Source organism: Neoarius graeffei, chromosome 25 (genome assembly GCF_027579695.1).
Source record: "Neoarius graeffei isolate fNeoGra1 chromosome 25, fNeoGra1.pri, whole genome shotgun sequence".
Classification (NCBI taxonomy): domain Eukaryota; kingdom Metazoa; phylum Chordata; class Actinopteri; order Siluriformes; family Ariidae; genus Neoarius; species Neoarius graeffei.
In genome coordinates, this window is record NC_083593.1 from 50180621 (window position 1) to 50206268 (window position 25648).

Below are 25648 nucleotides of genomic sequence, written 5' to 3' on the forward strand. Positions count from 1 at the left end.
GCGCCCATGTATGACATATTAAAAATGAGTGCAATTCTGGTTTACCATCAGCCATAATTTGACATGGACTTTAAATTGGTGGTATGTAGGGTACTCCCTTAATGTGTGCTAAGCTGTTCCAAAATTTGCAACCCTTTACAGATAGTACAGTTTGCCCAGAAGTACTGTCTGAATGGTATTATACAGTCACCTTTTTTTGAAGCCCTTGTAATGCCACCATCAACTCTTTTAAAAAATTAATTTAACGGAGGTGGAGCAAGCCCACATAAGGCTCTATATATAAAACGTATACTTATAATTCTTAAAATTCTCAAAACTCAAAAGATTGTTTTTTTTAAAATATCACAATAACGAAATGATAGTGCTTTCTTATCAAATATTTTTATAGCTTTTTTAAAAAGCAATTCTATTGGTTTAAGTGTTGCTGTACTAGTTAATGACCAATTTATAAAGCAGTACTCAATATGTGAGAAAATCATAGAATGTAGAAACATCTTAGCAGCTTTCATGTTGAGAAATGGCCTACACTGGTGCTTGAAAGTTTGTGAACCCTTTAGAACTTTCTATATTTCTGCATAAATATGACCTAAAACAGCATCAGATTTTCACACAAGTCCTAAAAGTAGATAAAGAGAATCCAGTTGAACAAATGAGACAAAAATATTATACTTGGTCATTTATTTATTGAGGAAAATGATCCAATATTACATATCTGTGAGTGGCAAAAGTATGTGAACCTCTAGGATTAGCAGGTAATTTGAAGGTGAAATTAGAGTCAGGTGTTTTCAATCAATGGGATGACAATCAGGTGTGAGTGGGCACCCTGTTTTATTTAAAGAACAGGGATCTATCAAAGTCTGATCTTCACAATACGTTTGTGGAAGTGTATCATGGCACGAACAAAGGAGATTTCTGAGGACCTCAGAAAAAGCATTGTTGATGCTCATCAGGCTGGAAAAGGTTACAAAACCATCTCTAAAGAGTTTGGACTCCACCAATCCACAGTCAGACAGATTGTGTACAAATGGAGGAAATTCAAGACCACTGTTACCCTCCCCAGGAGTGGTCGACCAACAAAGATCACTCCAAGAGCAAGGCGTGTAATAGTCAGTGAGGTCACAAAGGACCCCAGGGTAACTTCAAAGCAACTGAAGGCCTCTCTCACATTGGCTAATGTTAATGTTCATGAGTCCATCATCAGGAGAACACTGAACAACAATGGTGTGCATGGCAGGGTTGCAAGGAGAAAGCCACTGCTCTCCAAAAAGAACATTGCTGCTCGTCTGCAGTTTGCTGAAGATCACGTGGACAAGCCAGAAGGCTATTGGAAAAATGTTTTGTGGACGGATGAGACCAAAATAGAACTTTTTGGTTTAAATGAGAAGCGTTATGTTTGCAGAAAGGAAAACACTGCATTCCAGCATAGGAACCTTATCCCATCTGTGAAACATCGTGGTGGTAGTATCATGGTTTGGGCCTGTTTTGCTGCATCTGGGCCAGGACGGTTTGCCATCATTGATGGAACAATGAATTCTGAATTATACCAGTGAATTCTAAAGGAAAATGTCAGGACATCCGTCCATGAACTGAATCTCAAGAGAAGGTGGGTCATGCAGCAAGACAACGACCCTCAGCACACAATTCGTTTTACCAAAGAATGTTTAAAGAAGAATAAAGTTAATGTTTTGGAATGGCCAAGTCAAAGTCCTGACCTTAATCCAATCGAAATGTTGTGGAAGGACCTGAAGCGAGCAGTTCATGCGACGAAACCCACCAACATCCCAGAGTTGAAGCTGTTCTGTACGGAGGACTGGGCTAAAATTCCTCCAAGCCGGTGTGCAGGACTGATCAACAGTTACTGGAAACGTTTAGTTGCAGTTATTGCTGCACAAGGGGGTCACACCAGATACTGAAAGCAAAGATTCACATACTTTTGCCACTCACAGACATGTAATATTGGATCATTTTCCTCAATAAATAAATGACCAAGTATAATATTTTTGTCTCATTTGTTTAACCGGGTTCTCTTTATCTACTTTTGGGACTTGTGCTGAAAATCCGATGATGTTTTAGGTCATATTTATGCAGAAATATAGAAAATTCTAAAGGGTTCACAAACTTTCAAGCACCACTGTAATTTGCCTGAAATTGTGAATGTTGAATTTTACTTTATTTGACACCCTTTTAACATGACTTTTGAAGGTTAATGTGGAGTCCAGGGTTACTCCCAAATACTTAAACTCATTAACAAGATCAAGCTCTTCTCCTCTAAGGAACACGTTAGAATGTGTCAATTTAGTAGCCTGTTTAGAAAACATCATGCAGACTGTTTTTTTTGGTGTTCAGATAGGCATGATTCAGTTAGCCAGTCCTGAATATGAGTCATTACAGATGTTAAAGTCGATGTAACTTATTGGATGTTTTTAGCATGCGTATAATCATCTGCATACATCTGGATGTTAACGCTGACAGACATCAGGTAGATCATTTATATATAATCTGAATAGAATTGGACCAAGTATGGAGCCTTGTGGGACTCTTACAAGGCAATCAAGAAGGGGAGATTTGGTATTACCAACATACACACATTGCTTCCTGGAAGACAGGTAAGAATTCATCCACTGAATGGCTTTCTCAGAAAAATTAAAATAAGTTAACTTAGATAAAAGGGCGTCACGGTGGTGTAGTGGTTAGCGCTGTCGCCTCACAGCAAGAAGGTCCAGGTTCGAGCCCCGTGGCCGGCGAGGGCCTTTCTGTGTGGAGTTTGCATGTTCTCCCCGTGTCCGCGTGGGTTTCCTCCGGGTGCTCCGGTTTCCCCCACAGTCCAAAGACATGCAGGTTAGGTTAACTGGTGACTCTAAATTGACCGTAGGTGTGAATGTGAGTGTGAATGGTTGTCTGTGTCTATGTGTCAGCCCTGTGATGACCTGGCGACTTGTCCAGGGTGTACCCCGCCTTTCGCCCGTAGTCAGCTGGGATAGGCTCCAGCTTGCCTGCGACCCTGTAGAAGGATAAAGCGGCTAGAGATAATGAGATGAGATGAGATCTGTAGAATAATGAGTACGGAAACCGAACTGCATGGGGTGCAAAGGATTATGCCCTATATTTAGATGTTCGATCAATAATTTAGCAACCCATTTTTCTGCAATCTTAGACGCAATGGGAAGGATGCAGATAGGACGGTAATTGGCCATTTGTTAAGTCTGCCCATGTTTGTTTTTCACACACACAAACCTTTTTTAGAGCCTGCTATCTAAAACAAGCAAGGATAACAACAGTGTTTCAGTTCTGTTTGGGAATCCAGAGGAACCTACAGCCTCCGTCAGGTGCGTGCGACGTGAACGTTTTGCCGTGAGGGAAAACTCTGGTCCGGACTGTGCTGTGCTCTCTGATGGACGTCTTGAAAAATGCACACCTCCCTTCTTTCCAGAGGTCAGAGGTCGCAGATGGTGCGGCTTTCAAAACCCGTAAGCCGTGGAAGGATCCGAAAACCTGCACCGTCTTGGAACCTGGATGCTCAGATGAATGTTCTGTTTGGTCAAGAAACTCTTGGTCCAGTCTTGTTTTTTTGTCAGGACACACTGAAGGAGTATCAGTGCTCCTGGAATCAGTGTCACATGACCATAATTGTCTCTTCACTCTTGTATTGGTGTATTCAGACAGGATTCTGTCTGGCCGCTCCTCTTCCTCCTGTGGCGGTGTGTGATCGAGAAGAGACTCGAGCCAGGATGTCTGTAGAGCTGCACTGAAATTCCATTCAGATGGCTCAGCACTTGAGGAATCAGAGTGTGAGTGTGGTATGAAAGCGGAAACTGGGTGTGATACACATTCTGAGGTGTCGTCAGGCTGCGGCGTGAAGGCCTTGATGGGGGGGAGATAAAGATGAGAATAAAATCACTGTGGCATTGACGTGAACGGGCTGATTGTGGTAGTTGTGGCACGCCCTGGTGGACCATACCCCAATTTCTTGACTTCCTGTACATGCTAAATATCTACAATTCTACACGCTTACTAGAATTCATTCTAACATGGTACATCATTAACAAAACTCAAGAAATATATTATGTTTATACCAAAATGCTGCTGGAAGCTTGTTCTAATATGTTATCGTTTCTATAGCAACAGCTAATTCACTGGCTAAGTGAAGCCGAAGAAGATAAGTAGAGTTTTAATAAGTGGCGACATGTAACAAAGAAAAATATAGCATACAAGTTTTCTGTGAGGACATGCTTAAGTTATTTAGTATTCTCCAAAAGTCAGAAAAAGAGAGAAGCTGGTGAGGGAACTACAGTGTATAGGTGCTGTAACAGCTGATAACAGGAACTTCCTGTTATCAGCTGTTACAGCACCTATACACCGTAGTTCCCTCACCAGCTTCTCTCTTTTTCTGCCTTTTGGAGAATACTCGTAAATTGTGTTGCAGATGTTCTACAACATAGCTATAAACTGATGATATATATTGTGGCAGCGGGGGTGTGGTCAAGCGTCGGTCTGTGAACGGAGGGCGGAGTCAGGGAAGGTAAGTGGCAGAATCACTGCACCTGATGTTAGTTAACCTGTGTTTGTGTGTCTTCCCCAGTGACCACGCCCTATAAAAGGAGAGAGAGAGCAGAGGAAGGGAGCTCTCTCCCCAACCAGAAGACTTTTTTTTGTGTGTGTGTGTGTGTGTGTGTGGCTGGGAGAGTAGTAACAGCTGAAAAGCTGCGAATAAACAGAGTTTTTGAACGGAGTTCTGGCCTGCCGTGCTTCTGTGCTCCACCTACCCGCTCTGATTCTTACAGTGGTGCCGAAACCCGGGACGGAGCACAGAAGCACGGCAGGCCAGAACTCAGTTCAAAAACTCTGTTTATTCGCAGCTTTTCAGCTGTTACTACTCTCCCAGCCACACACGCACGCACACACACAAGTCTTCTGGTTGGGGAGAGAGCTCCCTTCCTCTGCTCTCTCTCTCCTTTTATAGGGCGCGGTCACTGGGGAAGACACACAAACACAGGTCAACTAACATCAGGTGCAGTGATTCTGCCACTTACCTTCCCTGACTCCACCCTCCTTTCACAGACCGACACTTGACCACACCCCTGCTGCCATATATATATATATATATATATATATATATATATATATATATATATAATGTCAGGTCCATAAATATTTTGACTTTGATAAAGATATTGTGATTTTAACTGTCTGCCTGAGTGTATCTGAGTGGAAATTATTTGAGGGTGTTTAAATCCAAATCGGGTGGATGGTGTAGGAATTACAGCAATTTTATTCATTCGTTTGTTGCAATTCCCCGCCTTCAACCTGTAAAAGTCAGAGAAAACATGCCCTTAACATGAAAGTTCAACTCGTAACATTTGGGTCGTCTTCTCAATCTGGGTATTAAGTCTGACATTAATAGCTATTTCTGGGGCCCCGTCAGTGTTGCCAATGTAGAGACTCTGCCACTAGATTTGGTGAATTTTTATTATTTTTTTAAAAAACCTAGCAACAAATCAAGCAACTTTCAACCCACATTAGTGACTGTCTCTCCAGCTCACATCACAGCTGCTGTTATGAGTTTAGAAAGCAGGTTCACTTGACTCACAGAGAAACACCTGACTTGCACTTACTTGCAACCAGTCACTGATAACCATGGCCCCGCCCATGACAATCACTGATAACCATGGTCCTCCCACAACCAATCACTGATAACCATGGTCCTCCCACAACCAATCACTGATAACCATGGTCCCGCCCATTACCAATCACTGATAACCATGGTCCTGCCCATGACCAATCACTGATGACCATGGTCCTCCCACAACCAATCACTGACAACCATGGTCCCGCCCATTACCAATCACTGATAACCATGGTCCTGCCCATGAACAATCACCAATGACCATGGTCCCCCCACAACCAATCACTGATGACCATGGTCCCACCCATGACCAATCGCTGATACCCATGGTCCCCCCACGACCAATCACTGATACCCATGGTCCCCCCCACAACCAATCACTGATGACCATGGTCCCGCCCATGACCAGTCGCTGATACCCATGGTCCCCCCACAACCAATCACTGATGACCATGGTCCCACCCATGACCAATCATGATACCCATGGTCCCCTTACAACCAATCACTGAGGACCATGGTCCCACCCATGACCAATCATGATACCCATGGTCCCCTTACAACCAATCACTGAGGACCATGGTCCCACCCATGACCAATCATGATACCCATGGTCCCCCCACAACCAATCACTGAGGACCATGGTCCCACCCATGACCAATCATGATACCCATGGTCCCCTTACAACCAATCACTGAGGACCATGGTCCCACCCATGACCAATCATGATACCCATGGTCCCCCCATAACCAATCACTGATGACCATGGTCCCACCCATGACCAATCATGATACCCATGGTCCCCTTACAACCAATCACTGAGGACCATGGTCCCACCCATGACCAATCATGATACCCATGGTCCCCTTACAACCAATCACTGAGGACCATGGTCCCACCCATGACCAATCATGATACCCATGGTCCCCTTACAACCAATCACTGATGACCATGGTCCCGCCCATGACCAATCATGATACCCATGGTCCCCTTACAACCAATCACTGATGACCATGGTCTGGCCCATGACCAATCGCTAATACCCATGGTCCCCCCACAACCAATCACTGATGACCATGGTTCCGCCCATGACCAACCACTGATAACCATAATCCTGCCCATGACTAATCAGTGATAGGGATAACAATGATCCTGCACACAACCTGATCACTGATCACCACTGTTTGTCCCACCCTCTCACCTCCTTGTTCTGTTTTCTAAACTTTCTTCTTGGAGATATTACATTTTCTGTTCTGTTCTGTTCATTCCCGTAACCGCATTGCGGTTGTAGGGAGGCATAAGAGGTGCTGACACAGTCACTCATCTCTCATGTCTTTTCTCTGGGCTTGGATTGCTTGGTGGCGCCCATCTCCTCTCCAAGCATATTCACACCTACGGTCAATTTAGAGCCACCAATTATCCTAACCTGCATGTCTTTGGACTGTGGGGGAAACCGGAGCACCCGGAGGAAACCCACGCAGGCACGGGGAGAACATGCAAACTCCGCACAGAAAGGCCCTCGTCGGCTGCTGGGCTCGAACCCAGGACCTTCTTGCTGTGAGCCGACAGTGCTAACCACTACACCATCATACCGCATATTACAAGTACTAAAAGCAAGTAACCATTTTCCTTCATGGAACTTGCATAGGTTTTTTTTTCAACTCATCTATTCAACCAACGAGAGACACAGCACTGTAGCATGTTGAGAAGATGAGGCTTGGCCTCAGAAATGTGCTCATTATGTCATGCCTTAACAAGTGGATTACGATTTCCTCCACTGTTTACAGAGTGACATCACATCAAAATGGCCACTCATCCTGTGAACAGTGTAACGTCTCCTTTCTCTACATTTAAATTAATTTATAACAATAACAATTTGTTATTGTGCTGTGTTCGGTGTTAGTAGCTACTCAAGCCTGAAAACTTGCACTTAAAGTAGCTTTTTATGAGCGTTATGTGCTCTGACGGAGCAAACAAAAGACAGGCTTTCATAGAGGCGTCCATGAATTTTCCACATCGTACATTGCACGTGCTGAGGTGGGACATGATGTTATTACAACTTGTAAATTACCACTTACAAGCCACCACCAGCTCAGCAGAACTCCATTTCACGGTGGGCTGCGTTACACCACGCCATCATTGATTGATTATTTTCCTACAACAGCACATTGCATAGTGTTTTATTCCTTACAACATGGTCAAACTTTGACTCATGATGATGGAGGTCGTATGTATGAATGAAACAAATCACTTTAGATATAATAATGAGCTTTGCCTGACTTACATCCAGTACATCAGCATAAATCTCAGCTTGTTTGACCAGCTCCTTCAGCTGAGCGTTCTTCTCCTTCAGGGCTGAGATCTCCTCCTGCTTCCTCTGAACAGAGACGTGGAGCTTCACACAGACAGAGAGAGAGACACGAAGTCCACAGATTCAGAGCCGCGTAACTCCCAGATAACGTCTGATATAAACGAAATAGATGTTGATTTTGAAAATGAGGTAGGCTCTTTTAACAGGAACAGTTTGGCCAGAAATTAAATACACAATTTGACTTTTAGTCCAAATACAGTTAATGACTGAGAACATGTTTAATGTCTCAGCGTTTTCTTCCTTACTTTCACAATTCTAATAAACAAGAGAATATTTTAGCCTCCAGTTTAGCATCATCCTCTCTCTCTCTCTCTCTCTCTCTCATCTTTCTCTTTGTCTCCCTCTCTCTCTCTGTTATCTCTCTCTCTGTCTCCCTCTTTCTCTCTGTTTTTTGTTGCTCTCTCTGTCTGTCTCTCTCTTATCTTTCTCTCTGTCTCCCTCTCTCTCTCTCTCTCTCTCTGTTTTTTGTTGCTCTTTCTGTCTGTCTCTCTGTTATCTCTCTCTCTCTCTCTCTGTTATCTCTCTCTCTCTGTCTCCCTCTTTCTCTCTCTCTCTGTTTTTTGTTGCTCTCTCTGTGTCTGTCTCTCTCTCTCACTTTTTCTGTTGCCCTCTCTCTTTCTCTCTTTTTCTGTTGCTCTCTCTTATCTTTCTCTCTCTGTCTCCCTCTTTGTCTCTCTTTGTTTTTCTGTTGCTCTCTCTGTGTCTCTCTCTCTCTCTCTCTCTCTCTCTCACTTTTTCTGTTGCCCTCTCTCTTTTTCTGTTGCTCTCTCTCTCACACACACTTTTTCTGTTGCACTCTCTCTCACTTTTTCTGTTGCTCTCTCACACTTTTTCTGTTGCTTTCTCTCTCTCTTTTTCTGTTGCTCTCTCTCTCTCTCACTTTTTCTGTTGCTCTCTCTCACTTTTTCTGTTGCTCTCACTTTTTCTGTTGCTCTCTCTCTCTCTCTCTCTCTCACTCACTTTTTCTGTTGCTCTCTCTCACACACTTTTTCTGTTGCTTTCTCTCTCTCTCTCACTTTTTCTGTTGCCCTCTCTCTTTTTCTGTTGCTCTCTCTCTCTCTCTCACTCACTTTTTCTGTTGCTCTCTCTCACACACTTTTTCTGTTGCTTTCTCTCTCTCTCTCACTTTTTCTGTTGCCCTCTCTCTTTTTCTGTTGCTCTCTCTCTCTCTCTCTCACACTTTTTCTGTTGCTCTCTCTCACTTTTTCTGTTGCTCTCTCTCACTTTTTCTGTTGCTCTCTCTCACTTTTTCTGTTGCTCTCTCTCTCACACTTTTTCTGTTGCTTTCTCTCTCTCTCTCTCTCTCTCTCTCTCTCTCTCTCTCACTTTTTCTGTTGCCCTCTCTCTTTTTCTGTTGCTCTCTCTCTCTCTCACACACACTTTTTCTGTTGCACTCTCTCTCACTTTTTCTGTTGCTCTCTCACACTTTTTCTGTTGCTTTCTCTCTCTCTTTTTCTGTTGCTCTCTCACACTTTTTCTGTTGCTTTCTCTCTCTCTTTTTCTGTTGCTCTCTCTCTCTCACTTTTTCTGTTGCACTCTCTCACTTTTTCTGTTGCTCTCTCACACTTTTTCTGTTGCTTTCTCTCTCTTTTTCTGTTGCTCTCTCTCTCTCTCTCTCTCTCTCTCTCTCTCTCACTTTTTCTGTTGCTCTCTCTCACACACTTTTTCTGTTGCCCTCTCTCTTTTTCTGTTGCTCTCTCTCTCTCTCTCTCTCTCTCTCACCTTTTCTGTTGCCCTCTCTCTCTCTCTCTCTCTCACACACACACACATTTTTTTCTGTTGCTCTCTCTCTCTCTCTCACCTGTCTGTTCATCTCGATGGCGTTACCCAGGCAGTGTTGAACAGGGTCCACAGCACCCATCATGATTTTCTCTGCTGAATTAGTTCAGATGGATCAAAGCCGAAATAATATAAATAAACAAAAATAAACAATTGATTGATAAAAATAAGTCATCTCAATCGAACTAATCTACAATCAGCAAATAATTAAAAGGCCCTTTTATCATTCAGAAAATCAGAAAACTTTAAAGAAAGCATGGGTTCATTAAACAATAAACAAACAAGGAAACAAGCAAATAAATAAATAAATAAATTTAAACAATTATAATATTTAAATAATTTAAATATTCAGTCATTTCAACCCCACAAAATTATCAAGTGATTAAAATTCCCATTTGTCATGCAAAACCATTTTATTTAATTAACCCACACTTATTTTAACAAACAAACAAAAACAAAACAAAACTTACCTTACTGAAAAGCAGCTCGTGAGAGAGAGAGAGAGAGAGAGAGAGAGAGAGCGCTCGTGCATTCCAGCACACTGTGCTTGGCCGGTTGCACGCGCTCTGCTCTGCTCTGCTGCGGCGGTTGAGATGAGCGCGTGCAGCGCGCGCGGTGGCTGAGGCCGTTACTGTTGCTTGGTGTTGGTCGTCAGGCGCGAGCTGTAATGACTCTGTGCTTAAACTCCGCGCGCCTCACAGCGCCAACAGAACATTCCAGTCAGGCTTCACGCTCACAAACAAACAAACTGGAAACAATCAGCTCTAACATAAAAAAAAATCATTCATAATAACAGCCTGATGAAATATCCCCTCAGACTCACAGCTCTTCTTAGTGTTGATTTCAATTTCTGGAAATTTCCGCTGCACCACGCACACAGCGACAACCAGAAAAACAAACAAACAAACAAACAAACCAGTCTGAAGAAATTTACATTTTAGTCCAAATTTTACTTAACATTTGAAACTTTGAAAATTATTACTTTTGTGTACATCACTGTATACAGGCAGTACCTTTTTGTCGTTTGGCTTGCTAGCCTGGCTAATATTAGCCTGCTGAAGAAAAGTAGGCTAGCTAACAGTACAGGGAGGAAAACAGGGCTTCAGCTGATGTCTTGTACAACCCCAATTCCAAAAAAGTTGGGACACTGTGTAAACTGCAGTTTACATGTAAATAAAAACAGAATGCGATAATTTGCAAATCATGGGAACCCTATATTTCATGGAAAATAGTACAAAGACAACATATCAAATGATGAAACTGAGAAAGTTTATTGTTTTTTGTATGCTCATTTTGAATTTGATGCCAGCGACACATTTCAAAAAAGTTGGGACAGGGGCATGTTTACCACTGTCTTGCATACATGTCAACCTATACGGAATGTCCGTATTTTATATGGATTTTATTCAATAAACGTAGTATACGGGCGTACAAATAAAGTTATATGGATTCTTTAAAAAAACTTCAATATTTATTTAGAGCTATGATCAATTCCCACGATGATAAAAGAGCGCATAACATTTACAAACGTACTGTACAGCACAGACAGCCAGTAAAGAGTCTTATGAAATCGCGCGTTATCTTGTGGTAGCGAGACTTCGTTCCACTTTTGATCATGCGCACACCGCATTGCGAGAATCCCGCCAACCGGGAAGTAACATTTTGTTTGAAAAGCGTATTTCCACCTGAAAGGGTTCCCTGAGCGACTTTCACTAGCGACTGAAAAGATTCTGAATGGGCACTCCGGCAAGATCAACACAGACTTGCTGTGACATGCAGCCTAGTGAGGTATTGGTGCAGACTGCTAAAAAAAGCTGTCATGGAGTACAATTCAGAACATTAGAGTGACACTTTGTGTTTTTGTCAAACATTGGAGCTTTGTATTCATTCTGAAGGTTTATTGTTAATAATATTGAATAAAAACTAACTTGGATATATCATTGTTAATTATCATTCAAATTTTAGGTAAATTATTTTAATTTGCATCTTATAAGGATTTTATAAGGGAAATACGGATTTTGGAGGTTGGTTATACAGGTTTGATTGACCAAAGGTTGACATGTATGGTATTGCATCACCTCTACTTTTAGCAAAACTTCAGGAACTGAAGAGACCAATTGCTGTAGTTTTGACAGAGAAACGTTGCCTGATATACAATTTCAATTGATCAACAGTTCAGGGTCTCCTTTGTTGTATTTTGCACTTCATAATGCACCAAATGTTTTAAATGGGAGACAGGTCTGGACTGTAGGCAGGCCAGTTTAGCACCCGGACTCTTCTACTATGGAGCCATGCAGTTTTAATATGTGCAGAAAGCGGTTTTGCATTGTCTTGCTGAAAGAAGGAAGGCCTGCCCTGAAAAAGATTTTGTCTGGATGGCAGTGTATTGCTCTGAAACATGTATATATATCATTCAGCATTAATGATGCTTTCGCAGATGTACAAGCTACCCATGTCATGTGCACTAATGCACCCTCATACCATCACAGACGCTGGCTTTTGAACTGTGCACTGATAACAAGCCGGATGGTCCCTCTCCTCTTTAGCCTGGAGGACGTGGTGTCCATGATTTCTAAAAAGAATTTCTACTTTTGATTCATCAGACCTTGGGACAATTTTTCACTTTGCCTTTGTCCATCGTAAATGAGCTCGGACCCAGAGAAGGTGGTGGTGTTTCTGGATACTATTTATATTTGGTTTTAACTTGCATTTGTGGATGCAGTAATGAACTGTTTTCACAGATGATGGATTTCTGAAGTGTTCCTGAGCCCATACAGTGATTTCCACTACAGACACATGTCTGCTTTTAATGCAGGGTCGCCTGAAAGCCTGAAAATCACAGGCATCCAATGTCAGTTTTCAGCCTTGTCTCTTGCATACAGAGATTTCTCCAGATTTTCTGAATCTTTTAATGATATTATATACCACAGATGATGCGATCCCCATATTCTTTACTATTTTATGTTGAGCAACGTTATTCTTAAATTGTTGCACTGTTTGCCCACGCAGTCTTTCACAGAGCGGTGAACCCCTCTCCATCTTTACTTCTGAGAGACTCAGCCTCTATGGGATGCTCTTTTTATACCCAGTCCTGTTACTGACCTGTTGCCAATTAACCAAATTAGTTTATTTTTAGCATTACACAACTTTTTCAGTCTTTTGTTGCCCCGTCCCAATTTTTCTGAAATGTGTTGCTGAGATCAAATTCAAAATGAGTATGTATTTTAAAAAAACAATAAAATTTCTCAGTTTCAACATTTGATATGTTGTCTTAGTACTATTTTCGATGAAATATAGAGTTTCCATCATTTGCAAATCTTCACATTCTGTTTTTATTTATGTTTTACACAATGTCCCAACTTTCTTGGAATTGGGGTTGTAATAAATCAGATAAAATACTATTTTTGTAAGAAAATTTGAAGACTATATTAAATTCTTAAAAGAAGAAGTTCTCAGAGTTGAGTGTCCCTCAGTGTTGAGTCTGGTATCCTGCACTTGCTAACCATGCAGTCCAAGTGCTTTTGCCATTCAGTACCATGGATTAATGTGAAGCTGGCATTTCCGCTCTCACCCAGCTAAAAAACAAAAACAGGAACAATCTGAATGTTGAACATGACCTCTGGATTGCATTGTCCACAATTCCCACAAATTTTGACAAACTTATTAAAAGGCAGCAGTCCCATTTCTCATTAAGAAGAAATGGATCATTCATGAAATCTGACAATTACAGTTAGGTCCATAAATATTTGGACAGAGACAACATTTTTCTAATTTTGGTTCTGTACATTACCACAATGAATTTTGAACAAAACAATTCAGATGCAGTTGAAGTTCAGACTTTCGGCTTTAATTCAGTGGGTTGAACAAAATGATTGCATAAAAATGTGAGGAACTAAAGCATTTTTTAAACATAATCCCTTCATTTCAGGGGCTCAAAAGTAATTGGACAAATTAAACAATTGTAAATAAAATGTTCATTTCTAATACTTGGTTGAAAACCCTTTGTTGGCAATGACTGCCTGAAATCTTGAACTCATGGACATCACCAGACGCTGTGTTTCCTCCTTTTTAATGCTCTGCCAGGCCTTTACTGCAGCGGTTTTCAGTTGCTGTTTGTTTGTGGGCCTTTCTGTCTGAAGTTTAGTCTTTAACAAGTGAAATGCATGCTCAATTGGGTTGAGATCAGGTGACTGACTTGGCCATTCAATAATATTCCACTTCTTTGCTTTAATAAACTCCTGGGTTGCTTTGGCTTTAGGTTTTGGGTCATTGTCCATCTGTATTATGAAACGCTGACCAATCAGTTTGGCTGGATTTGAGCACACAGTATGTCTCTGAATACCTCAGAATTCATCTGGCTGCTTCTGTCCTGTGTCACATCATCAATAAACACTAGTGACCCAGTGCCACTGGCAGCCATGCATGCCCAAGCCATCACACTGCCTCCGCCGTGTTTTACAGATGATGTGGTATGCTTTGGATCATGAGCTGTACCACGCCTTCGCCATACTTTTTTCTTTCCATCATTCTGGTAGAGGTTGATCTTGGTTTCATCTGTCCAAAGAATGTTCTTCCAGAACTGTGCTGGCTTTTGTAGATGTTTTTTTTTAGCAAAGTCCAATCTAGCCTTTTTATTCCTGAGGCTTATGAGTGGCTTGCACCGTGCAGTGAACCCTCTGTATTTACTTTCACACAGTCTTCTCTTTATGGTAGATTTGGATATTGATACGCCTACCTCCTGGAGAGTGTTGTTCACTTGGTTGGCTGTTGTGAAGGGGTTTCTCTTCACCATGGAAATTATTCTGCAATCATCCACCACTGTTGTCTTCTGTGGGCGTCCAGGTCTTTTTGCATTGATGAGTTCACCAGTGGCGGCACAGTGGTGTAGTGGTTAGCGCTGTCGCCTCACAGCAAGAAGGTCCGGGTTCGAGCCCTGTGGCCGGCAAGGGCCTTTCTGTGCGGAGTTTGCATGTTCTCCCTGTGTCCGCGTGGGTTTCCTCCGGGTGCTCCGGTTTCCCCCACAGTCCAAAGACATGCAGGTTAGGTTAACTGGTGACTCTAAATTGACCATAGGTGTGAATGGTTGTCTGTGTCTGTGTATCAGCCCTGTGATGACCTGGCGGCTTGTCCAGGGTGTACCCCGCCTTTCGCCCGTAGTCAGCTGGGATAGGCTCCAGCTTGCCTGCGTCCCTGTAGAAGGATAAAGCGGCTAGAGATAATGAGATGAGTTCACCAGTGCTTTCTTTCTTTCTCAGGATGTACCAAACTGTAGATTTTGCCACTCCTAATATTGTAGCAATTTCTCGGATGGGTTTTTTCTGTTTTCGCAGCTTAAGGATGGCTTGTTTCACCTGCATGGAGAGCTCCTTTAACCGCATGTTTTCTTCACAGCAAAATCTTCCAAATGGAAGCACCACACCTCAAATAAACTCCAGGCCTTTTATCTGCTTAATTGAGAATGACATAACGAAGGAATTGCCCGCACCTGCCCATGAAATAGCCTTTGAGCCAATTATCCAATTACTTTTGGTCCCTTTAAAAACAGGGTGGCGCATGTTAAGGAGCTGAAACTCCTAAACCCTTCATCCGATTTTAATGTGGATACCCTCAAATGAAAGCTGAAAGTCTGGACTTTATGTCCATGTCCATTATATAACTATAACTTGAATATGTTTCAGTAAATAGGTAAAAAAACAAAATTTGTGTCAGTGTCCAAATATATATGGACCTAACTGTATATTTCATAATTAAAGCCATCCGATTTCATAAAATCGGTGAAATTTAGTTCCGTCTGAAATGTAGTCATTGTGATACATGTTTACTTCTGTAATATCTCACAAAATATCAGGCCATTCTGTGGCTGGGAAGTTATTTAATTTGATGGGATTAAAGCAAATATGCATGAAATCGCTCACTTTGTGCAGTCAAGCAGACAGAGGAAGTCCGTGTGTTGCACATGTGCAGGTTTACCACCTACTTCTTTTTCTTCTTCTTTTGGGTTTTACGGCAGCTGGCATCCACAGTGTCGCATTACTGCCATCTACAGGTTTACCTTTGACCAGTTCCATCGTTCTGTCCCTAAACGAACAGCTGATCACACCGAGGTGCTCGCTGAGCGCCGATATTTATTAGTTTGGTCCTGCGTTTCCTTTCCTTCATCTTTTCTTCTCGCTTTCTTTCCGTTACTGTAGTCGGTCTTTCACATTTCATTGGCACACTCATGTCCTCCATTTTCCTCTCCTGTTTCAAATTTGTATCCTACAATGCCTTGCATGAACGGGGAAAGCCCACCACGTCATGCATGACGTAGTATCTTGAACTGCGTCATGGTGAAGCAGGAAAAATAGCGGAGAATTTAGTGCCACGTGGAGATAAATTCATTAATTGTTCTATTTTTAAAAAATCTAATAAAAGTGGAAGTCTGGGTGTCAGGGAAAATTCTTTTTATGACGTACTGTACACTTGACAAATCTGAAAGGCAGTACAGCTTTAATATATATATATATATATATATATATAAAATTTACCAGCTGGGAAGTCCGTATGGTGAAATACCGTGACCGAGGTCTTGAAAGTACTGAGCGAGGCCCTCTGGGCTGAGGTCAGTATTCAAGGCCGAGGTCACAGTATTTCACCATACGGACCGACCTTAAGCTGGAAAATAATAAATTTATTTTTTTCTTTACCAAATTCTAACAGAAAACGAGAGCGCCCGAAAGGGAAAACCGAGCTGAGCCGCCATTTTGAATCCTCATTCACGGCTGTAATGCAAATGGCTTCCTCCTCGGTATACAAGTGCACTTCCATGGCAGGAAAAAAAACATTTTGCCGCCTATGTAGTCCCCTATTTATACAAAATTGAGTCATTCATGATTCAGCCATGTTTTTGCTCAGCGTTAGCAAGTTAGGGGTTTTTAGCTTTCTCCTGAAATGTTTTCTTTTATTTCATGTTCCTCAGGGTAGTAAAACTCGCTTTCGCTGTGAAGACCGTCATTATCGCTATCCATGCTGTAAAATTAATGCTATTCTCCTGAGAAATGCTGGCAAAAATTTATAAGATTTTTGATAAGCTTATAAATAAATCTTATAAAAAAAGATAAATGTTGACAAAAAATTCTACTGTTTGTTGTTGTGAACGAGTGAGTTGCCAGAGGTTCGTAACTGGGGTCCGTACCATAGGATATGGACCCACTCACCAGCCAGTCAGAGCACAGAATTTGACGGAAACCACACTGCGAAAAAAATAAATATATTATTTACCAGCTGGGAGGTCCGTATGGTGAAATACCGTGACCGAGGTCTTGAAAGTACTGACCTCGGCCCAGAGAGCCTCGGTCAGTATTCAAGGCCGAGGTCACGGTACGGTATTTCACCATACGGACCGATCTTAAGCTGGTAAATAATATATTTATTTTTTCTTTACCAAATTCTAACAGAAAACGAGAGCGCCCTAAAGGGAAAACCGAGCCGAGCCACCATTATGAATCCTCATTCACAGCTGTAATGCAAATGGCTTCCTCCTCGGTATACAAGTGCACTTCCATGGCAGGAAAAAAATTACATTTTGCTGCCTATGTAGTCCCCTATTTATACAAAATTGAGTCATTCAGGATTCAGCCATGTTTTTGCTCGACATTAGCACGTTAGAGGTTTTTAGCTTTCTCCTGAAATGTTTTATTTTATTTCTTCTTCCTCAGGGTAGTAAAACTCGCTTTCACTGTGAACACTGTCGTTATCGCTATCCATGATGTAAAATTAATGCTATTCTCCTGAGAAATGCTGGCAAAAATTTATAAGATTTTTGATAATCTTATAAATAAATCTTATAAAAAAGATAAATGTTGACAAAAATTGCTACTGTTTTTTGTTGTTGTGAACGAGCGAGTCGCCAGAGGTCCGTAACCGGGGTCCGTACCATAGGATACAGACCCGCTCGCCAGCCAATCAGAGCGCAGGATTTGATGGAAACCGGACCGCGAAAAAAAAAATTATATTAACCCATTTCCTCCTACATAAAACGTTAAAATGCTGTATTTAAAAAAAAAAACAAAACGTTTTTTTTCTGTTGAAATTGTAGTTGGCATGATGTTGAATTGGAGTTTGTTTGTTTACATTTATTGACATTTAAGCATCTATGGCTATTTCATGGCCAATACAGGTAATAAATATCACATAAAATTAAAACCAATAATAAAATAAATAAATAAATACATCAAATACGTTTGTACACATCAATGCACTTCAAAAAGTTTAAAACCTTTAACGGTGAAACCTTATTAAAAATATCTAGCATTGTGCTTTCTTTAAAAAACTTCTGCCTTTGTATTCTAAAAGCAGGGCAAGACAAAATGTGCTTAATTGATAAGAGATCACCACAAAGATCGCAAAGTGGAGGTTCACCTCCAGTTAACAGAAAACCATGTGTTAGTCTAGAGTGTCCAATTCTACCCCTTGTGTAGACAACTTGGTCATGTCTACATGAAAAAGATTGAATAGTCACTTGTTTCACATTAGTGCATATTTCTTTCAGCTTGTTGCCAGCACAGTTAGTCCAATCAGCTTGCCATTTGTCACTTATGTAGGAAGAAAGAACAGGTCTGATATCAGAGACAGGGATTTGGCATTCAGAAATCTCTTCATTCAGGGCTCCTTTAGCAGCATTATCTGCTTTTTCATTACCAGTCAAACCCACATGGCCAGGGACCCAACAAAAAATAATGTCCATATTGATTTTAGTTAGGTATTCCACTTTTTCAAGTATGTTGACAATAAGAGGGTGGTCAGTCTTTAAGAACTCCAATGCCTGTAGGCATGATCTAGAATCTGTGCAAATCAAGGCTTTTTGCAGTTTGGACTCTTCAATGTATTCAAGACTTAAGAGCAAGGCTTGGGCTTCGGCTGTAAAAATTGAGCACAGATTTGGGATGCGTATTCCACACTGATTAGAGGCGACTACCATTGCTGAGGACACACAGGTATCAGTTTTTGAGCCATCAGTATAGATCGGAGTGTGCAAAGGGAAGCACTGTCTTACATCGAGGAAGCAACTCTGGTACTCGTTTGGGTGTGTGTTAGCTTTCTTTCTGTGACTCAGGTCCTGCACAATTACAGGTTTTCTCAAGGTCCAAGGGGGAATGGAACAAAGGGAAGAGGATGTTAGTCCATCCAGATCAATATTCAGATCCTGAAGGAAAGGTTTAATTCTTAATCCGAAAGGTCTGATAGTCCGTGGTCTGGCTTCATAAAAGTCCAAATACTGTGGCTGAAAGACAGTGGGGTATGCCGGGTTATCTCTGTTCCCTTTGATTTTGACTGCATATTGAAGTGCAAGTTTCAAGCGTCGCAATTTAAGGGATGGTTCTCTTGCTTCTACATAAAGACTCTGCACTGGAGAGGTTCTAAAGGCCTCTAGGACCAGTCTTAAACCTTGGTGGTGAACAGTATCCAGCATCATAACGTAAGATTGTCTTGCTGATCCATAGACAATACTGCCATAATCCAAACGGGATCTTACAAGTGCTCTATACAGGCGTAGCAGTATAGTCCACTCTGCCCCCCACTTTGTCTTTGCCAGTACCTTTAAAATGTCCAAAGATTTAAAACATCTCTTTTTAAGAGTCTTTATATGTGGAATAAAGGATAGTTTATTGTCAAGTATCAGACCAAGGAATTTAACCTCTTTCACAACTTGGATTGTGGCACCTTCCATATACAGCAATGGGTCATGATGTAAAGCTTGAAGTTGGCAAAAATGAGTGCAAACAGTCTTGGACTTAGAGAATTTGAAGCCATTTTCAATGGACCAATTGCTGATTTTATTTATGCACAGCTGGAGTTGCCTTTCGATTATACTCATGTATTTTCCTCTATAACAAATACAGAGGTCATCAACATACAGGCTGCAAAAAAGATGTTGAATTGGAGAAAGCTGATGCTTGTTTTACTACTTTATAAGGTCATGACTGAACTGGCATGCTAAAAACTGGGTCACGGTGCAAAAGAGTTTGAGAACCACTGCTCTGAGGAACAAACATCAAAAAACCACATACAGCTTTCACATCTGAATGGTGTGACAACTGAGAACTCAACAATGCTGTGGTTAACTAATATGATTTATTCTAGTTCTGCACTGATTGGTAATTTCTTTGTCAAACTATCATTTTATAAAAAGTCCGCATAGTTACTATTATAATTCTTTAGATTAAGGATTGTGCACACGAATTATAATCAACATCTAATTATTCACATATACGGTACAGGAAGGATAGTTTGCATTTCAGCCACTCATCTATAGGTTTAAAGGAATCTCACATGTATTGACTGGGTTAATAAACATTTTTTATTTATACTTGGTTATCCATGAAAAATCCTCTCAAATCATCTCATACACATTACACAGCTCGGTGAGGAGCTTATCACGGTTACACACTCGATCCTGATGTAAAAGGTTCAAGCTTCCATGCCGTTTCTATCACTGAAGTGTATTTTTCTGCTCACGCACACAAGCTGATGAGCTTAAGTCCACTTTGTTATGGACTCGGGAGCTTCAGCGTGGCGTTTTCTCTGATTTAATCAACTCGAGAATGATCTGTATGGTCTTCTCACCTGGGGAAAGAGCACAAAATTCAGTGATGGAAGTTAAATGTGTCCATTCTGCTGTAAGATTTCCCAGTTTCAGAACATCACATTACAGTGTAACCAAAACGTCAAGGACGTAGTAGCTCGTCTGGCCTGCCATCAAAACAACCATGGCGACCAAAACATCGAACAGAACTGAAATGTGACGACGTGAGAGAGAACCAACCTCCAACCTCCACGACAAACTGTTCACAACAGGAAAATCAACAAAGGACTAAATTTTGTTCCCCGAGGCAAGATCGACCCAAAACATCGATCAGAACTGAATTTGCATGATAAATGAGAGAGGAGATACAATTCTAGTCAGAAGAAAATGTGTTACGTTGACCTAATGACTAATACCCCTTTTCCACCAAATCGGTTCCAGGGCTGGTTCGGAGCCAGTGCTGGTGCTGGTTCACAACTCGTTCAACTTGCGAGCCAGCTGAGAACCAGTTTGCTTTTCCATAGCTCGCGGTGCTAAGGGGAGCCACGTCATTACGTCGCTGTATACGTCAGTTATGTCGCTGTATACGTCAGTTACGTCGCTGCATACGTCAGTTACGTCGCTGCGTTTGTATAAACCTTGGCGCGAACATCGAAGCAACAACAACACGGAGAAGAAGAAGCAGCAACAACAATAATAATGGATGACTTCGCGTTTGTACAGCTGCTGCTTCTCGTCACTTGAAAATGGCGACCTTTCGCGGTCTTGCTATTGTTGTTGGTCTTAACAACTCCGCCCCCCCCGCTGACGTAAGCGGTTCTTTCCTCTGGCCCAGCAGAGAGTTGGTGCTAGCCTGGAACCGGTTTTTCTGGCCCCAGAGCCAGTTCTTTGTCAGTGGAAACAGAAAACCCGGTTCCAAACTAAGCACTGGCCCCGAACCAGCCCTGGAACTGCTTTGGTGGAAAAGGAGCATAATTTGTTAGCGAAAAATTGACAATACACCGACCAAGTTTTGTGCAGAAGGTCGAGTTCTTTCAAATAAAACAATCAGAACTGAAATCCATTGAGAACCGAAGGAGGGAGGAGACACGATTTAAGTGAAAATAAACAAAGTTGTAAACAAATTGTTTACAGCAAGAAAATCAAAAAACAAACGACCAAGTTTTGTTCCTCAAGGGAAGATCGACCCAAAACATATGGGAAAAATAATCAAAGAAAACATGCCTCCACAAATCCATAAATGAAGACAAAGACTAGTTATTCTGTTAAGAGAAAAGCAAGGTCACTGTATGAAAGGAAGATGTGAGTCAGTTGTGTTTGCACTGGCAGCTTCTCGTAACGCTGCGCAACACTTCAGCACCAGGATGAAGTGAGCAAGAAGTGAGCAATCTGTCTCTGGTATGTCTCAATCTGTAATGTGTCAGTATTAGGAAATGATGAGGACAGATTCTTAAACGGGATAAATCTACTGTGATGAACTTGAGAAAAAAAATGCAAAAAAAAAAATGTAGCATGAAAACCAGTATTTTATTTTTGAAACTTTAATACAACACTATGAGGTTGTAATAACGTTTAAAATAGAGCCCTGCACTCCCATGGGACCCGACGCAAAGCAGTGTGGCGCGGGACAAATTTTGAAAGCTCATTGTGGGCGCGGACGGGAGGGGGAGTGCACAATGCGGGAGCGGGCGGGAGAGGTGATAAGCTGCAGTCCCGCTAACTAAAAACGTGTTTAAAATAAAATTTATAAATTATTAATTTAGGGGGGGGGGGGCGGCACGGTGGTGTAGTGGTTAGCGCTGTCGCCTCACAGCAAGAAGGTCCGGGTTCGAGCCCCATGGCTGGCGAGGGCCTTTCTGTGCGGAGTTTGCATGTTCTCCCCGTGTCCGCGTGGGTTTCCTCCGGGTGCTCCGGTTTCCCCCACAGTCCAAAGACATGCAGGTTAGGTTAACTGGTGACTCTAAATTGAGCGTAGGTGTGAATGTGAGTGTGAATGGTTGTCTGTGTCTATGTGTCAGCCCTGTGATGACCTGGCGACTTGTCCAGGGTGTACCCCGCCTTTCGCCCGTAGTCAGCTGGGATAGGCTCCAGCTTGCCTGCGACCCTGTAGAACAGGATAAAGCGGCTACAGATAATGAGATGAGATGAGAAATTATTAATTTATGTCTATCATATATAATTTGTGCTGGATATTTTATTTGGCATTAATGAAAACATTTTAAGATGCCTAAATTTGCGGATGTGGTCTAATCTCGCATACGTTTCCGATTCCTTTCCGCTCTTCCGTGTTTGAGATCTCCGATCATGGCAGAAGAGCAGAGCTCCTCTAGTGAAGCTCACAGTGCTTCAGAAGTAAGTGCTGCTTTAAAAAGAGGTGCCTGGCAACAGGCAGCCTCGCTACGTGCGCTAGGTGAAGGATCGGTCAGTGGAGAGCTCAGCTAAGCTCAGCATGTTTAATTCCCCAAGCCAATGACAAGAACTTTCGTGAGAAATAACGCGAATGTCTGCATCATGCGGTATTTGCGGGGGGGAGCGGGATAAAATATGGCAGGCGCGGGCGGGAGCGGGACTGCACAATGCGGGAGCGGGACTGAAAATTCTGTCCCGCACAGACGTCTAGTTTAAAATGCAAATCTAGATTTTGATTCGTAAAATTTTATTTTTAAAAACTGATTTTTTTTTTTCCGTGCAATAAATCCATGACACATTTCTTCCCCAAAATGCGACAAATCCATTACAATCAATAAAACGCTTATTTTGTGTGTGCAATATAACTAGAAAAAAGTTGATCTACACATTCGACAGCCTCTGAACTTGGACCATGCCTTATACTGGACCACAGATTTTCCCAAAGTACATTCATCTTGTCATCTCCAAGCGCCAATCTATTTCACACACAAAGCCAGTCAGACGTTTACATGGAAACTTTTTGTCAAAAGTACAAACTTTTTATTCTGAACAATAAATCTTGAAGTTTGGACACCTTGTACAACATGTACAGTTCAATTCATAGCGAAGCGAAGCTCCATACTTAAGAGAATATGTTAATACAGCGACCTGATTTCTGATGGCTTTTGTGACTGCAGGGAACCTGATCATAAATGCAAGGCAACGTACCTCATAAACACTTGACCACCAGACAACGAAATTTGTATCTTTATTTATATAAGACAGATGGGTTTTATTCAGCACTTATTTTTAATTTGCTTTAAGAAAAAAAAAAAATCAACAACATTGGATTATTAACCAACACATTTTACACTCATTGGGAGATCTGCTTTTAGGCGGTACCTAAATATATACAGTACAGTCCTGTGCAGAAGTCTTAGGCACATGTAAAGAAATGCTGTCGACCAAAAATGGCTTTAAAAATAATAAAATGAAATGTTTCAACATAAAAAAAAAAAATACTATAATCAGTAAGCCATAATAAATGAAACAAAGCCAATATTTGGTGTAAGACAAACCTTTGCTTTGAAAAAATAGTAGTCTCAGGTCCAATGAGTGCAGTTTTATGCGGAAATGAGCTGTAGGTTTTACTGAGCATCTTACAGAACCAGCCACAGTTCTTCTGGACACGTTGACTGTCACACTCGCGTCTTCATTTTGCCCCAAAACCCAGTAGCCTTCATTATGGTTTCTTTTTTAATCTGAAAAGTGCTCTATTATGGAATACGCTGCTCAGATACAAACTTCTTTTTTCTTCTGTAACATTTAATTTTGTGCTGGAAAACAAACGAACATTTGGAACTCGAAAATGTTTTTGTAATGTTGTGACTCGATAATGTCGAAGTCTCATCTCTCATCTCATCTCATTATCTGTAGCCGCTGTATCCTGTTCTACAGGGTCGCAGGCAAGCTGGAGCCTATCCCAGCTGACTACGGGCGAAAGGCGGGGTACACCCTGGACAAGTCGCCAGGTCATCACAGGGCTGACACATAGACACAGACAACCATTCACACTCACATTCACACCTACGCTCAATTTAGAGTCACCAGTTAACCTAACCTGCATGTCTTTGGACTGTGGGGGAAACCGGAGCACCCGGAGGAAACCCACGCGGACACGGGGAGAACATGCAAACTCCGCACAGAAGGGCCCTCGCCGGCCGCGGGGCTCGAACCCGGACCTTCTTGCTGTGAGGCGACAGCGCTAACCACTACACCACCGTGCCGCCCAATGTCGAAGTCATAAAACAGAAATCTATAACGAAGTTTGTATGGAAAAAAAAAATTGGGGGCCAAGACTTTTGGACAGTACTGTGTGTATATATATATATATGTCTCAGAAACTGGGTACTGTGGGGGTACCCCTAAATATACTCACAGTCAATAAACTATACGGTTTTGAATGGTGATGTTGGTTTTAATTTGAAATAAAATGATGAAAGAAATAATACAGATAAAACTAAATCTTTGATGTGAATACTCTATTCAGAATTTGGCAAAAATTCTGCAAATTTGTGGAAAAATGGCGGCTTGATCTGGGACATGATAAATGGTTGACAACATCGCATTCCCTTAAAAAGGTTGTAGTCCACTGAAAAGTCTACAGTTATCACTAATTGTATTTTAAGTTGTAACTTTATCCACCTAAGGATCGGTGCGCTCACAGAATAATCATAACCGTAATAAAACATCACGCAAAATATTTGATCACCGTTGTAACTCCATTTTCCGCAAACCCAAAACCAATATGGTCGTGTGTTTTGATCTAAACGGAAAGCCTCAGGGTCAAGGTCACTACCTCACCAAAAGCAGTAACTTAAAATCACTACGCCGTATAAAAATTTAGTTATAAATCTGCGATTTTGTTTTTTAAAACGAAAGCTGAAAGTTAGGTATAGAATATGTTTCTTACAGAATATGTTACGATGGTAGCTGGTCTTGTATGAATTTCTGAGCTATAAAATGAGTTGTGGTCTGTTTTTTACCGTAGCGTGTTATTTGTGTGCGGGGAAGGACACACATTAACAATTTGCATGTGTAGAATGGAATTTTCCACTCCAACAGTTAGAAGCTGATCGTGCTTCCATTTGCGGTCTTTCTGTTACGCGGGTGATCTGTTCGGATGTTATCACTGAAAAGGTGAGTTTTGACGGTTTTATTTTGTTTCAGTCTTGCAGTATAAGGCAATAGAATGTTTCTTTTTCATCTTTCATATTTCGTAGTGTTTGTGTATTTTTGGCCAATATTTTGCAACCATGGTCAATTTAGATCGAACTTTTGATAGACTCTACGGCCAGTCATTTTGCCCCGCCCCCGCTCCGTCCGGTGCGGTAGTGATGTCCCGTTGCTCGCGCGCCGCAGCAGA

General features: G+C 41.7%; 2 protein-coding genes across 3 annotated transcripts in view; both read right to left on the minus strand.

Moving 5' to 3' along the window:
* Positions 1-2998: 2998 nt before the first annotated feature.
* Positions 2999-9852, minus strand: mcidas (multiciliate differentiation and DNA synthesis associated cell cycle protein). Its single transcript, XM_060908610.1, has 3 exons — positions 9793-9852; positions 7905-8051; positions 2999-3861 (listed from the first exon to the last, which is right to left on the minus strand). The coding sequence occupies exons 1-3, from the start codon at positions 9850-9852 to the stop codon at positions 3283-3285; spliced, it is 786 nt and encodes a 261-aa protein (XP_060764593.1). The 3' UTR covers positions 2999-3282.
* Positions 9853-20086: 10234 nt separating this feature from the next.
* dhx29 (DEAH (Asp-Glu-Ala-His) box polypeptide 29) overlaps positions 20087-25648 on the minus strand; it is an 85844-nt gene continuing 80282 nt past the window's right edge. For both annotated transcript variants that reach the window (XM_060908907.1, XM_060908908.1), the window contains one exon: positions 20087-20375. In XM_060908907.1, coding sequence (XP_060764890.1) covers positions 20317-20375 — 59 coding nt within the window. In that variant the 3' untranslated portion in view covers positions 20087-20316. The remainder of the gene's footprint in view (positions 20376-25648) is intronic.

Bases quoted from the DNA above. Each gene is read 5' to 3' on its own strand.
- mcidas (XM_060908610.1), bottom strand. From the start codon at position 9,852: ATGGGTGCTGTGGACCCTGTTCAACACTGCCTGGGTAACGCCATCGAG. The intron at 8,052-9,792 runs GTGAGAGAGAGA...CGGCTCTGAATC, and splicing joins CCATCGAGATGAACAGACAG to TGTGGACTTCGTGTCTCTCT. The intron at 3,862-7,904 runs GTAAGTCAGGCA...CCCCCCATCAAG, and splicing joins TTTATGCTGATGTACTGGAT to GCCTTCACGCCGCAGCCTGA.